Raw genomic sequence first — 15,427 nt, forward strand, 5'->3', positions numbered from 1 at the left:
GATTCTGGTAAGGCTTCTGAGTACCAGATTTAAGTCCCATGCTGGCGGAGGGTTGCCTATTTCCGGTTACATATTCTGTATGCGCACGAGAAAGCATTTCATCATCTGGTGTGCGAATATTGAGATGCCATCAATCTTATGGTGAAAAGTGGTAATGACTGCGAGGTGTACCCTAGCCAAGCATGTGGAAAGCCCTGAGTTCTTTAGGTCTAATATTGTAGTCTAAGACCAACAGGAGTGGTGCTGAGAGCACAGATACATGTTTGTTCTCGTACCATAAGAGCCTTTTTCATTTTTGAATGTAAGTGGTATGCATAGCTGGTTTTCTGCTGTTTACTAATACCAGTTTTACTTGTTCCGAACAGGTTAACTCGTCATGGTGGAGCGATGCCTTCAGATGAAGTTGACTTTGCGCACATACAAAATGGGAAATGACTGCCTAGGAAGGAGTACTACAGAAAGGGATCTGGGACCACAAGCTAAGTATGATTCAATAGTGTAACACTGTTACAAAAAAAAGCAAACATCATTCTGGGATGTATTAGCAGGAGTGTTGTAAGGAAGACATGAGAAGTAATTCTCCCGCTCTACTCCACGCTGATTAGGCCCTAACTGGAGTATTGTGTCCAGTTCTGGATGCCACATTTCAGGAAAGATGTGGACAAATTGGAGAAAATCCTGAGAACAGCAACAAAAATTATTAAAGGCCTAGAAAACATGACCTATGAAGGAAGATTGAAAAAACTGAGTTTGTTTAGTCTGGAAAAGAGAAGACTGAGTGGAGACATGATAATAGTTTTCAAGTACATAAAAGGTTGTTACAGGGAGGAAGGAGAAGAACTGTTGTTCTTAACCTCTGAGGATAGGACAAAAAGCAATGGGCTTAAATTGCAGCAAGGGAGGTTTAGGTTGGACATTAGGAAAAACTTCCTAACTGCCTGGGTGATTAAGCACTGGAATAAGTTGCCTAGGGAGGTTGTAGAATCTCCCTCATTGGAGATTTTTAAGAGCAGATTAGACAAACACCTGTCAGGGATGGTCTAGATAATACTTAGTCCTGCCATGAGTGCAGGGGACTGAATTAAATGACTTCTCAAGGTCCCTTCCAGTCCTATGATTTTATGTCCATACCAAGACTGCATGTCTCAGGCGTACTGGTCTCTGTATCTCGTAGTTCCCAGAGATTGTCCTATGCTGGTTGGTGAGGAATGGTGTTATGAAAAGATGCCATCCTCCTGGTCATCATCCTCATCGCCTGACAAAGGAGGAGTGATGGGGGAATCTGGCTGCTCCAGTGCCATCTGCACTGGGGAGCCATTGGTGCCGAACAATGGAGACCACCATATCAATGCGTTGTGTGAAGCGGTGAAATTCTGCTGGTTTCAGTACCGTGTCTGTCAGTGCTGATGATTTTTGCAGTACAGTGCTCGGTGCCAGTTGAGCATGTGTCAGCTTGACTGGTGCTGTTGGTGCCGACTTGGATCTCTCAGACTGTGATGACACTGATAATGGCACTGGTGCTGCCAGGCATCGCTATTGTAGATGGTTGCGGTGCCACCCCTTGCAATGGCGTTGTCAGTGCCATGGAGGAGGAGGTTGGCTTGTATTTGCCCCTCGACTCCTCAACCTTGCTGGCAGAGGTCAAGGTGCAGGCAGTGCCGGAGGTTCCTCGTGCCTCAAAGGTGCTCACATTTGATACGGTCAGCACCAAGGACAGTGATCATGCAGGAGATAGTTTTCTCTTTAACATTCTCCCAGCAGGGAGGATGTGGATCATTTCTTCGGGTTTTTTGAGGAAGAATGTTTTTGTCACATCAGATTACAAGGTTCCCAGAGTCTCTCCTGTCGAGGGGCCCTGTTGTCCGGAGTCAAAGGCTAGTTGTCGGGACTTCTCAGGACAATAAGTTTTAGGCAGAGATCTCTATCACACCTAGCCCTGGCCTTGAGGTTGCTGCAGTGAATCCACTTTTGCAGTATGTGCAACTTCCCTAAGCAGCGGACGCAGAGTGAGTGGCCATCAGAAATTGGCATCGTGTCCTTACACAAAACGCATCTTTTAAAGCCTGGTGAACCAGGCATGTTTTTAATGTCCCTCGCTGAGGTAATTTTTAAACAGAAAGAAAATGAAAGGTTGGGGGGTGGGTTTGAAAGAAAAAGGGAGACTGAAAGCTACCTAAACTCTTAATGAACTGAAACTTAACTGTCACTGAAAAAACTATTCCTACTTATTTTCCTAGTTTGTCACTGACACCGCTACAGAGTTCTGCCTCAGACCGAGAACGGTTGAGAAATAACTGAAGGGCTCAGATTGCACGCGCGTTAGATGAGGCACCAAAGGCACCGCGAGATGACCACTATGCATGCGCGACCAAGATGGACACTGCCACCGAAAATCTCCCATCAACGACGCTGGGTTGCACCGACACCAGAAGTGGTGCACCCACAGGGACAGCACTCGAAGAAGAACCTGATGTGCCGTCTGTGACAAGGGTGGATATCTACATGAAAATACGCCTCTTTCATGTTGAGAGCTGTGAAACAAATGTCTCTATCAAAGGACAGAATTACTGATGTCAGTGTGACCATCCAGAATTTCAATTTGCAAATAAAAATTCTGCATTGGATGTCAAAAATGGGTCTCCATCCTCCCTTTTTCTTGGGAATCAGGAAATACTGAATAAAACCCCTTTTCCCTGATACTGAAGTGGGACTCATTCTCTTCCCGCTCTCCTAAAAAGAGATTCTATCTCCTGAAGGAGGATCTCTTTGTGAGAGTGGTCCCTGAAGAGGGATGCATAAATGGTTTTTGGAGGGATGATGAGGTGAACTCAGTGATATAGCTGGAATGGATAATATTCAACACCCACTTGTCTGCAGTTATCACATTCCAGTTCTGGGAAAACTGTGCTAGGTGGCCAGCAAAGCGGACACCATAATCCAGTAAAGATGGCATCAATGAAGGTTCTCAGCACTCAAGATCCCATCAAAGAGATCTTTTGTCTGGGGGATAAGGTTGGGTGGATGTAGAGTAAATGTTAGGAGCAATCAATCTAGATTTTCACACCCTCTGTTGTTTACAAGGCAGCTTAGAATATCGCTGGTGACTGAAGGGTTGTGGCAACAGGCTGGGCTTGTACAGCTGCTTGCAATATTTCTAACAGCGCTGCTGTACATGCATCCTGAAAGCAGGGTTGTCCTGGAGTCTTTTAGCAAATGCAAAGACTGGCCTGTCTTTTAATTGAAAAGGTTAGTTTAATGAAAGGGCAAGTTCTATCCCATATTTTGGACCGCCCCAGGAAACCCAAAGAGTATATCCACAATTCATGGTGATTTGTACAGAGGTTCTGGACACCAACATGCCCTCATCAGAAAGGTCTTGAAATTGAGTCCTATCTTCTTGTGGGAGTTTATTTTTGAACTCCAAGCACTTCAAATAGTTGTTAAAATCATATCTGGACAGCAGCACTTAGCAGTTGAATGTTCACAATTCGAGGTTAGTGATTGTGAATACCAATCTCCCCTCCCCAGAAGGTCCAAGGCACTTGGCCTCTTTATCTGCAGGAGCATCCCTTGGGAGCTGTGGCCTAGTGCTTTCAGTGGCTGCCTGACCAACCAATGAGTATGGAGCAATGTCAGTAAATAAGAACTCTGTTCCGTTAACTGGACGACATATTGTTTCTCTGCCCTCTTGAGTACATGTTGCCAGGCTGTGCTATATGGCTGTTCCAGGATGGCTTCATTCACTGAGAACACTACCAGACTAAATCCTACAGGCTGCATAATGTTCAGGAGCTTGTGGTATACCCCTTGAACCTCTTCTTGAGGTCCTGGAGCTTCTCTGATACCATCCACAACAGCTCTTGAAATTGTCTGTGATCATCCAGGAGAGAGAGTAACATTAGAGCAACTGACTCCTCAGAAGATGAGGATGATACCCTGTCAGTACCAGTAGGACCAGCGGTTCCAGTTCCTTTTTCCCCTTTTCCATGGGCTCTGGGGGAACCTCTGGCTGATCTCTTGGAGGAGGTTGATGAGACTCCCAGTAGGACAACATGCAGTCATGATACCCGTATATACAAGTCCCATGGACCCCAAGTAAGGGCAGCTCAAGGAGTCGAAGGTAGGCTGTGGAGGCCCCCTGGATGCCACTGGTCCTGAGGAGAATGTTCCAATTTACGAGGCTGGGATGTGGCCCAGCAGATTCTCAATCCCTCCTCTGGGCTGACCTCTCTCAGTTGAGGTGATGTTGTCTCTTCAGACACATCCAATTCCCCTGAAGTGAAAACATTAGGTGCATTTCCATAGGCAGTGTCGGTGGTCCTAACTGAGTGGGGATGCAACAACTACTAGAGGGGAGGTTTGTCCCTTATCTTGTCCTTCAGTTGAAGGACAAGATAAGGGACAAACCTCCCCTCTAGTAGTCCCTGCCAAATGTTGGGGTCAAAATCTTTCTGCTGGGAGCTGGTTCCATCATTACTGGAGATTATGGATCCAAAAGGACAAAAATATCCTCCGGAGTGATTAAAGTCTGTATCCTTTTAGGGGAGTGCAGTCTTGTCCCTCTGCACCACTGGAGCCAATGTGATTGATGGCTCCTTATGAGATCTTGGCAGTACAGACAATGTGCTGAGGTCTTGCTGACTTTTCTTGGTTGGTTCTGACAGTTCTCCATCCTTCAGGTTCTGCTGCCTAATCCTGGCCAGTATTGGAGTAGATATCACAGATGTCGAGGCTGGTACTGAAGTACTTCTGCTCTTACACGCCTCTTACAGAGCCGCAAGTCTTAGATGGACCTAAATCCATGGGACCAGGGTGATAAGACTTGCCTGACTTCAAAGTCAGGGAGGGATCCCCTCTTTGAGGTGAATTTAGAGGGGGATGTGCTCCTGTGCTTACGGAAGTACTTCCTGCTCTTCTGGGGAGCCCGGGGAGAAAGGTCTTTGGCACTGCTCTTTCCTGCTTCTGAGTCAGACATTGTGGTGCTAAGAGGCACACTTCTGGCTACCTCTACTAGATATACAAGGGGATCCCCCAGCCCGGGTCTAAGGCTTCAATGCATGCTCCATAAAGTTTTTCCTCAGCCTGAATTCCTGTACTTGCCAGGTTTGGTTGGGAAAAGAATGGCAGATAATCATGTTGCAAAGTGCAGTAAGGTACCACCGATGATCGTTGCTAACCAGAAAGGAGTGCGGGCAAGAGATACAGTTTTTTAAAGCCCGATAATCTGGGCATAATCTAACCCCATACTGGGAAGGGCTCCCAGATTTGGGGAGAGGATTTCTAACTAGCTATTACTAAGCAAACTAACTAGACAACTATAAAAAATATGTACAATATTTACAGGTTGAAGACAGAGGAGCAGCTCTGGACACTGAAGGGCTCTGTCTCAGAACATCCAGCAGTACGAAAGAACCGGAAATGCTGCCAGTCCACACTGCCCCTTATACTCTCAGTAAGGAGAGCAAAGGCATGTATGTGGACCACCAGAGATTGCCAGCAAGAAACTTCCAGTGTCCGGCACATAAAGCGCATAAGTACCTACAGTGGAATACACATAGGGACAGGTGCTCAAAGAATAAAGTGTCCCTACTTTAAAAGAAATGTTGTTCATTTATTTTGTCAGATGTATTTAAATGAAGTTCAATTTTAATCATTTGTGACTCTTCAGAGCACACTTGTAAATGTGTTTCATTATTTTTTCAGTACATACTGCAATAATGAAATCTTAGTCATTTGAGGACTCACTACAACATCTGTGGTACACAGCTGAAGCCAGAAAAAGCTGGATTCTATTGTACTTCAGCAGTAACTCAAGAAAAAAAACAAAAACTAACACTAGCCAAGAAGCATAATGAAAAATGTTTCTTGGACTTCATTCAAGAAGCTTGCTTCCTTCTGTACACACACTAGCAACAAAAGAAGTGGGAAACGCTCTAAGGAAAGAAGGTAAGAACTGTAATCTCATTTTCAAAAGTGACAGCTATCTAGAAGCCTAAGTACCACTGAAAAAACCAATGCTGCTCAAAACAGTTCACTTATTCTCACATTGAACTTCAAGGTAACTATTCCCTTCCCTTAAATAGATAATGCAACATAAAAATAAGTCAGTATTGGGTACACATATTCAATTACAAAGGATGTTTAAAATTTTTCAGTTAAAACAGTGAGGAAAATGAAGGTCTGATAAAATCAACAACAAAAGACTACACACATATACAGGCATGATAAGCTAAGCTAAATAAATTTGTTTGTCGATATATTGAAGAGAGTTATAATTTTAATGTACTTTAGATTAGAGGTAGGTTTAAATGTCTCAAGGTTGTTTTGTTTCTTTACTTACACTAGTGCATCAAATCAAGTTGTATCCAACTCCATAACTGGTGATTTTTGTTTTCAAGGTAACAAAATTTTATCTGTTCTATTTTAGAAGATAAGCTATTTGAGCAGTCCTTACCTCCTCTTCATGTTCATGCTGTGCTTTTAGCTTCTCTAGCTCTTCCTGCAGCTGCCAGGAGTATTCTTCTTTCTGTTTCTGAACTTCTGCCACATGGAGATCTTGGAGCTCTTTTAGTGCTTTTTTATGATGTTCCTCCATATGCAATACTTCTTCACGCAATATATCCAGAGCCTTATGATTTTCTTCTTCCAACAAACATCTTTGATTTTGAAGAGTTGTATTCAAATCTTCCTATAATATTATTCATTTAAAAATAGCAAACATCCTCATTATATCCAGTTCATGAATGGTATGCTGCAGTATTAAAGTTACCCTCTGCCCGGTGAATTTCCAAACCACATAAGTGAATATTTACTACCAGCATCTCCTGGACCCTGACTGAGCATGCACTTCACTTACCTTTGAATTTATTTTTTAAAACTTACTAGTAATAAGAAATTACATCTCTATAGGTCTTCTTGTTCCTTCCTACATACAACTCTCATAACCACAACCCCCCGACATCAAACACATTACAATCAGGAGCACTTAAGCATGAGACTTCAGTGGAACTTTAGCACCAATTTAAGTGTTGACATGAAAAGGGATGCTTTCTTGAATGAGGGGCAAAGAGTGGCAACTTTTGTGCCTATCATCAGTATAATCGAGTAGGCTTACAAAAATTTAGTAGGCTCTAAATAAACCAGTACAAAATGATGCCCTTTGTGTCCTTACTCAACAGAAGGAAAATATTCAATAGCATCTGCTGGGACTTTATATCCTAGCAACAAGCCACTACCCTACTTCTGGGACTCATGATACATAACAAGAAGCTAAAGCACTCTCAAACACCCTTAGAAGATGTTATTTCAATGTACTGGAAGCGTAACATATTTCAAGACTTCCTAAATTCTGTTCAAGTTTCGAAAATTATGCAAAATGTGATTTAGCAGGATCGTAGGTTTACTATGATATTGCTGAAACCTGAGAATCTATTAAGAGTATTTTTACCTTTAACAAGTTACTTAGAACTAATTAATGAGAAGGATGAAGTTAGCTACAAAATGGAAGGTTTTTGGAGGGCCAATTAAGTTGTACTATATATACACACATTAAAATGTATAACTTAGCTAGATAAAAGATGCAGTATTGTCACACACTAGGACTGAAGCAAAAGAGTTATTGTCCTATGACTGCCACCTTTTATGCTTCCCCTCAGCCAGTTTACTCAACAGGGTCCAAAGGAATAAATGATGATCTGAGCTTGCCGTTTAGAATATTTCTGTATGATGTACCATTAAGGAAGAATATCAGTAACAATCAAGAACCAACTTTACTACTATATTGTTCTTAAGAATTACCAGCTCTTCCTTACTGCACTGTGGTTGAAACCATTTTCAAAATATAAAAATTTTGTTACATAAGGAAAAGCAAAAAACTGCAGGCAGCTGCCCATTCTAGAAGGTTCATGCAAAACGTGTTTTGAAATTCTTATTTCAAAATAATTTTAAAAATACTTTATACAAAGTAAGTGATTGCACTTCTCCAAAATGATATCCTATGGGAAGTAATAAAACTGTTGAGGAAAATGTATGAACTATTCTCTCATTTCCAAGCCCTGTAGATTTTAAACATTTTTACACATAGTGAAAGTAACAAAGAAGAAAAACTTGGTATTTCCATTAAACTCAGTATCTAAGCTTGCATAATGATCATATTTAAATATGTATTTGCCTATAATCTCTCCTTTTGCCTTTGTTCTTAATAATTAAGAAAACGATTACAAAGGAGTTAAGCAGCAGCTGCTCAATCAATAAAGCATTTTGCAAATGGAACGAAACAACTCTAGAAAACCAACAGTCTTTCATTTGAAATCAATCTAAACTCAAAACCAAAGAGGGTCATCTTACTGTCTTGTTTTCCCCTGACTCACCTTATGAGCTTCTTCCAGCTCAGCAGCCATGGCTTTAAGTTTTTCAATATGAATAGTAGCTAGCTCAATTTTCAGATTGTCTTGTGAAAGTTGCAGCTCTTCAGAATGTTTTAATTTCAGCCTTTCCATTTCCTGAGTCAAAATTGCTTGATTTGCCTTATCCTTCTCATGCAGCTGCGCTATGAAATGCATCTGTAGATCCTCAACAGCTTGTTTGTGCTCATCTCGTATAATCTGAATTTCAGACAGGTATGAAGACTCCAAAGAATCCAGATTTGACAAGTGTTTAGCTTCCAATTCATCAATTTGTGTTTGATGCTTTGCCTGCAGCTCAGCTATATGAGCTTCAAGATGAGCCTGCTGTTTGCTTTGTAATGTAGATGTAAGTGTCTCAATTTCAGCTTGGTGCTTTGTCTGCAGCTCAGCTGTGAGGGATAAAATATGTTGCTTATGCTTCTCCTGTAGCTGTTGACTCTGGAGTTCTAGCTCATCAGCATGCTTCCCTTTCAACTCTTGGAGGAGAAGCTCTTGCTCTGTTGTGAATTTTTGAGTCATAATTTTGTGTTCCTCCATAAATCTAATTTCCAAGAAAATTAAGAATGTTGTCAAACAAGCATTGATAAGATGCAAAGAAGAAAAACTAGGCAAAAATTGTTAAATTTGATCACCACATTTTTACCCATTTTATCCATAGTAACACAAAGGAATTAACTTAGAACAGTACAATGACTCTGTAAAGTGAGATGGTCATCTCAGGTTACTGCTTAGTAGACAAGTGCCCATATTACAAAAATCATTAATATAGGTGGCAGCATCCACAAAGCTAAGCATTTAATGTGCATGCACAGAGATTATTCCCTTTAACTCACAATGAAGGTATATTAACAGGACAGTGTGGGGAAATCTGTGGTACCTGCTTTGTAAACACATTCGGCGCTTCAGTTTACTGTGAACTGAACAGAAAGCAACCAAGGGAGGCAGGGCTGGATATTACTCTTATTAGCAGGCTAAAAGTACAAAACTGAAGTTGCCATTTATTTCTATATGTAATACTGTAGTGATTATTTTTTAATAATTGCTGGTGTTAGTGTGTATTTATATGAAGTAAAATCTAGCAGTGAGACTTCATGGATAACACTACCACTCCTTGCTAAAATAATATACATGGTTATATTTAGATAATTTTTTGGTGCCACCAAGTGACAAAATTATGAATTGCCATTTCTTATGAGGTTTTAAAACAAGAACAGTAAAAACCAATTAATTACATACTTGTTCTGTGCTTCCATAAGTTTAGCTGCACATTCCTCTTGGAGCCCAAATGTGGCTTTTTCCAACATTTTTTCCATGAGTGCCTTGGCAGCTTGCAGTTCGCTGTCATACTGAGCTTTCTGTGTAGTCTGCACACTTGCTAAGCTATCCTCTAGCTGCTGCAGATTGTTCTGCTGCTCCTTTAGGGACTTCTCCAGTTCTACAATTCTGGCAGCCTGCTGATCCCGAAGCTGATTCATTTCAGCTTCACGAAGTTCAAACTCCTTTTGCAAAGTTTGTTTCTCATACTCTGCCTTGTCTTCAAGTTCTGTACGTAACCGTGATAACTTCTCTTCAACTTTGATCCTCAGGGCCTCTCTTTCACACTTCCATTCCTCCTCCTTTTCTTTGTGCACTTGTTCCATTTGCTGGACCTCTTCTCGAGTTCTTTTTAATTCATTCTTGTGATCATCAACAAGTCTACATTTTATCTATGAACATTACAAAAATAAAGAGATGAAACCATATCAACTGGAAATGTTCAGAATAAAATATTCTTATTAGCCATTTAAACTCCTACAGATCCTCAACTGTGGACCACTGGGTCTTCAGAAATTCAACTAGTCATAAGGTCCTGGGTTTACCACCACACTTTCAGCTGCTAAATTACATTAAAAGACGGCTAAAATGCATTAAACATTTTACTTTTCTACCTAAGCAATTGCTGTAGTTGACGCAGGGATGTTATAGAACTGTAAATAGGAGGAAGTGATCTGTGTGACAGTGACTGGTGAACGAGAAAAAAGGTGGCCCTCAGGACACACTGCATGAAAAGGTGGGCCACACCACGCACAAAAAATTAACATTTTACCATCCTCTAAGAACCATCTAAATATTCAAGTCTTGTGCTTGGGTCAGCTTTCACAACAAAACACAAGATTTAAGCGTCAATTTGTTGATGCCTTATTTAAGTCAAAGCACTATTAAGAATTCCAAAAGAATAGTAAAGGAAGGTTTAAATAATGACTAAATTCCAAAAAATATTTTTACATAAATTCAGGCTTCACGGCATTTTGAAGTCTTTCAACTTATGTCTAAGATCCTTGTCCTCCTCTCATTCCCTATACTTGCCATTATGTCATTTCACAAGGGGAAATAAGCATTTAGTACTTCAGATTCTAATCTTTCCGCAGGTTAGGGCGCAAACAAAAAAATCTGAAATGGTATTAAAGTAATTTCAAATGTGTGATTTATGGGCAAAGGTTGAAGAATAGGTGTGATTGAGGTCCTATGAAACTATTCAACCTCATTTTCAACTTCAACCTCCTTCACCCCATTCTTCAACCTTTACATATGTATCACCCATCTGCAGACCCAACTCATCAGAACATTACAAGGTTTTAGCTATGCAACTCCCATTAATTCTAAGACCCCACTACAGACAAGAAAGTTCAAATGGTAAGTATCGTTCCAGTCACTATTCCCATTAATTTGCTTTATGCCTGGCAGATGTTGTATTGGACAAAGTTCTCTCATATTAAATGCAAAAACAAACTAATGCATACTACCTTTTCCATCTCCTCTTTCAGATGGATTTCATGCTGGACACCAATGTCTTTTAGTTTAGCACTCTCTCTCTCTAAGTGTTGTATTTCTCCCTGCAGTTCTGCAATGTACTGTTTCTCAGACTGAAGGAGGGAGAGTTTAGCTTTGTGCTCATTCTCCAGCACACATACTCGTTCAACAACCTCTGCTTCAACCTGGCGCGCTGCATCTTGAGCACTCTGTAGACGCAGTTTGGTAATTTCTGGATTGACGGTGAAAAAAACATTTTGTAGTTTGTTTTAAAGGATCCTGATCATTCATAAAAGTAAAAAAATTAAGTTCAGTAATGACAGTAAAACAGCAAACATCAGTGGCTCTCTCGATTTCAAGGCTACCAAGAAGTACGTAATAAAATCTCTCCACTTACATTTCTTATAATGGTCCCTTCTGGCACTGGAATCTATGCACTACCTTTTAATCTACTATACATCACCACTGCCTATCACCATTAAGCCTATCAGCATCTAAAATGTAAATGGGAGGAGGAACAGGTGATAACTTTTTGCCCTGAGAGCCACATCGGGCAATAAAAATTGTAGGGCGGGCCATGAATGCTCACGAAATTGAGGTTGGGGTGCGGGCTCTGGGGTGGGGCTGGGGATGAGGAGTTTGGGGTACAGGAGGGAGCTCTGGGCTGGGACCAAGAGGTTCGGAGGGGGATCAGGGCTGGGGCAAGGGTGCAGGAAGGAGTGCTAGTTCCAGCTGGAGGTGCGGGCTCTGTGGTGGGATTGGAGAGGAGAGATTTGGGGTGCAGGAAGATGCTCCAGGCTGGGATCAAGGGGTTTGGAGAACAGGAGGGGAATCAGGGTTGTGGTGTGGGGAGAAGCTAAGTGGGTGCAGGCTCCAAGCAGCGCTTACACAAGCGGCTCCCGGAAGCAGTGGCATGTCCCTTCTCCGCTCCTATGCGGAGGCACAGCCAGGCGGCTCTGCACGCTGCCCCATCCACAGGCAACGCCCCTGCAGCTCCCACTGGAGAGCGAAGGAGCCAGAACAGGGCCATGCCACGGCTTCTGGGAGCCACGTGGTGCAGCCCCCGAGCCAGCGCTGTGGCTGGAGTGGGGCTGAGACGCTGATGCAGCCCCCAACCCAGCACCCCAGCCGGAGTGGGGCCCAGCCGCGTGGTGCAGCTCACGGGCTGGCTTAAAACACCTCATGGATCGGACTGTAGTTTGCCGAGCCCTGGCCTAGTGGATAATGAGGTGGCAGATTTTCTGAAGATGCAATATTCTCTCAGCTCAAACATATCCTCAGTAAACAACAAACAATATTTATAAACACAACCTCCCCAAAAATAGCAGAAAAGCAGCTTTGACAAAAATTAGCAGGATAATGAATTTTTAATTTGAACAAAAAGAAAAGGAGTACTTGTGGCACCTTAGAGACTAACCAATTTATTTGAGCATGAGCTTTCGTGAGCTACAGCTCACTTCATCGGATGCATACCGTGGAAACTGCAGCAGACATTATATACACACAGAGATCATGAAACAATACCTCCTCCCACCCCACTGTCCTACTGGTAATAGCTTATCTAAAGTGATCATCAAGTTGGGCCATTTCCAGCACAAATCCAGGTTCTCTCACCCCCTCACCCCCCTCCAAAAACCACACACACAAACTCACTCTCCTGCTGGTAATAGCTCATCCAAAGTGACCACTCTCCCTACAATGTGCAGGAGAGTGAGTTTGTGTGTGTATGGGGGTGGGGGGGGTGAGAGAACCTGGATTTGTGCAGGAAATGGCCCACCTTGATTATCATGCACATTGTGAAGAGAGTTGTCACTTTGGATGGGCTATCACCAGCAGGAGAGAGAGTTTGTGTGTGGGGGGCGTGGAGGGTGAGAAAACCTGGATTTGTGCTGGAAATGGCCCAACTTGATGATCACTTTAGATAAGCTATTACCAGCAGGACAGTGGGGTGGGAGGAGGTATTGTTTCATGATCTCTGTGTGTATATAATGTCTGCTGCAGTTTCCACGGTATGCATCCGATGAAGTGAGCTGTAGCTCACGAAAGCTCATGCTCAAATAAATTGGTTAGTCTCTAAGGTGCCACAAGTACTCCTTTTCTTTTTGCGAATACAGACTGACACGGCTGTTACTCTGAAACCTTTTAATTTGAACAGTTTGTACAGTATCTTACATAGATTGCTGAATAACAGAAATATAGTATACCTTTTATAAATGATTTGATAAATAGCAAATTAAATAACATCTGACTGATGGTATTCAACTAACTCTGACTATCTTTCCAGGTATGGATGCCAAGTCCAAAAAGCTTTCCTCTCACATATACTATCTCAGAGAGGAAATAAATATAAGAACTACCACTATCTCCTCCCCACACCTTCATGGCACATGTAAAATTTATATAAAAAAACTCTTGAAATTGCTTTGCACTGTTTTAGTATAAATAGGTTAGAAGCAGCATGCTTCTTCCAGGAAAAAAGGGACACTGGTGAGAAGTTGAATAAAACGTGGCTTACACCCAGACAGAACATTCCTTTGTTAAACTTAGTTATACAACAGTAGTAAAATAGCAAAAGATTTGAGTTTTTAGGAGGGGATTACTACTTTAGCCTGAGCTCTCTGGCAAATTTTAAAGTAATATTTTCCTGACTTTTAAAATAATTCTCTCCCCCCAAAGCTGTGAGAAAGATCTGCACAAACGAAGAAACTTACCTACTGAATATGCAGGAAAGACAGTAAACCCTCCTATTCACTAAGTGCTATTAAAGCCATAAAAATCAAAGTGAAGAGATATGGAACAGGATTTTTTCCCTCCAATCTCTTTCTGCTAGTGGTCTAGGTGTTTCTTGTAACACTAAAGTAGAGAAATTTTCAGCAAAGTGCAACAACTTGACAGGGCCCCTATAAAGCATCAAATATGGAAAGTTACATCCATGAGACACTCCTGTGGTAATCATTCCTCAGCTGTAGTCCATTAAATTCTAGAAACTCACATTTAGGACTCTACAGGAAGAATACTTATGGAAATGAAGATAAAGGTGTACAAAAGAATCATAAAAACAAACAATTCTAAGTACCATTATTAACAAGTTTAAAGCGCTAGATTTCTTTTATGTAATTCCAAACTAATTTGGAATTTTCATATTCCTTCAAATAATCCTTTAAAGCCTAAAGATAAAAAAAATCCAAGCAGCTTTCCATTTTACACATGAACCTGCAAGTACACAAGAACCAGGCAGAGGAAAAGACAGGCTAGTGAAGGAGAAATAGAGCTCAAGAATAGGTATGCAGAGTTGGAAAATGAAGAAGGGGCTCAACAGGTAGTCACTGAAGGTGGAGGGGCAAGAAAGACTAGAAGAGCGGCTAGTCCTATAGGAAAAGGGGAAGAGTTAATGGACATTACACCAAATATAAGCCCCAGAAGGATACAGGATGGGTTAAAGAGGATTAAAAGGGAGAATAGGAATGGAAAGAACTTGCAGCCAGAGGGAACAGGGGATAGACTGGAGAATAGCACTGTCACTAGGAAAAGGCAGGTCTATGTGATTGGGGACTCTTTACTGAGAAGAATAGATAGGCCTGTAACCAGAGCTGATCCAGAGAATAGGAGGGTGTGCGGTCTTCCAGGTGCTAAGATATGGGATGTAGACCTGAGGTTGAAAAGGATTCTAAAGGGAGCGGGAAAGAATCCCCTAATTATCCTTCATGTGGGAACAAATGATACGGCTAGATTCTCACTGGAAAGTATTAAGGGAGACTATACTAGGCTGGGGAAGACGCTTAAGGAAATTGAGGCTCAGGTGATCTTTAGTGGGATTCTGCCTGTTCCTAGAGAAGGGCAACAAAGGTGTGACAAGATTATGACTATCAACAGATGGCTTAGGCAGTGGTGCTATAAGGAGGGCTTTGGGATGTATGGCCACTGGGAGGCATTCATGGACAGAGGACAGTTCTCTCGGGATGGACTTCATCTGAGTAGGGAAGGAAATAGACTTCTAGGATGGAGGCTGGCACAACTGATGAAGAGAGCTTTAAACTAGGAATTAGGGAGAGATGGTTGGGAGATGTACAGGTAATCTCCATGCCAGAATTTAGCATTGAGAGGAAAGAAAATGAAGTAAGAGTGGACACAGCCGTGGGTAGGAGGAAGGGCAGTGTAGATACAAGTCTAATACGTTATACTGGTAGTAAAATGACCGTGCCTAATCGGGTACAGAACGCGAGCGAGGCCAA

At 41.9% G+C, this 15,427-nt stretch overlaps 1 protein-coding gene across 5 annotated transcripts in view; it reads right to left on the reverse strand.

The window, feature by feature from the left end:
- The window catches only part of PCNT (pericentrin), a 233,547-nt gene that overhangs the window by 125,098 nt on the left and 93,022 nt on the right, over nucleotides 1–15,427 (reverse strand). For all 5 annotated transcript variants that reach the window (XM_084644031.1, XM_084644033.1, XM_084644030.1 and 2 more), the window contains 4 exons: nucleotides 11,189–11,427; nucleotides 9,642–10,111; nucleotides 8,370–8,946; nucleotides 6,455–6,688 (listed from right to left, as the gene is read on the reverse strand). In XM_084644031.1, the coding sequence (XP_084500157.1) occupies nucleotides 6,455–6,688; nucleotides 8,370–8,946; nucleotides 9,642–10,111; nucleotides 11,189–11,427 (1,520 nt within the window). The remainder of the gene's footprint in view (nucleotides 1–6,454; nucleotides 6,689–8,369; nucleotides 8,947–9,641; nucleotides 10,112–11,188; nucleotides 11,428–15,427) is intronic.

The sequence above is a fragment of the Lepidochelys olivacea genome, assembly GCF_965140295.1.
Source record: "Lepidochelys olivacea isolate rLepOli2 genome assembly, chromosome: 11".
Taxonomy (NCBI): domain Eukaryota; kingdom Metazoa; phylum Chordata; order Testudines; family Cheloniidae; genus Lepidochelys; species Lepidochelys olivacea.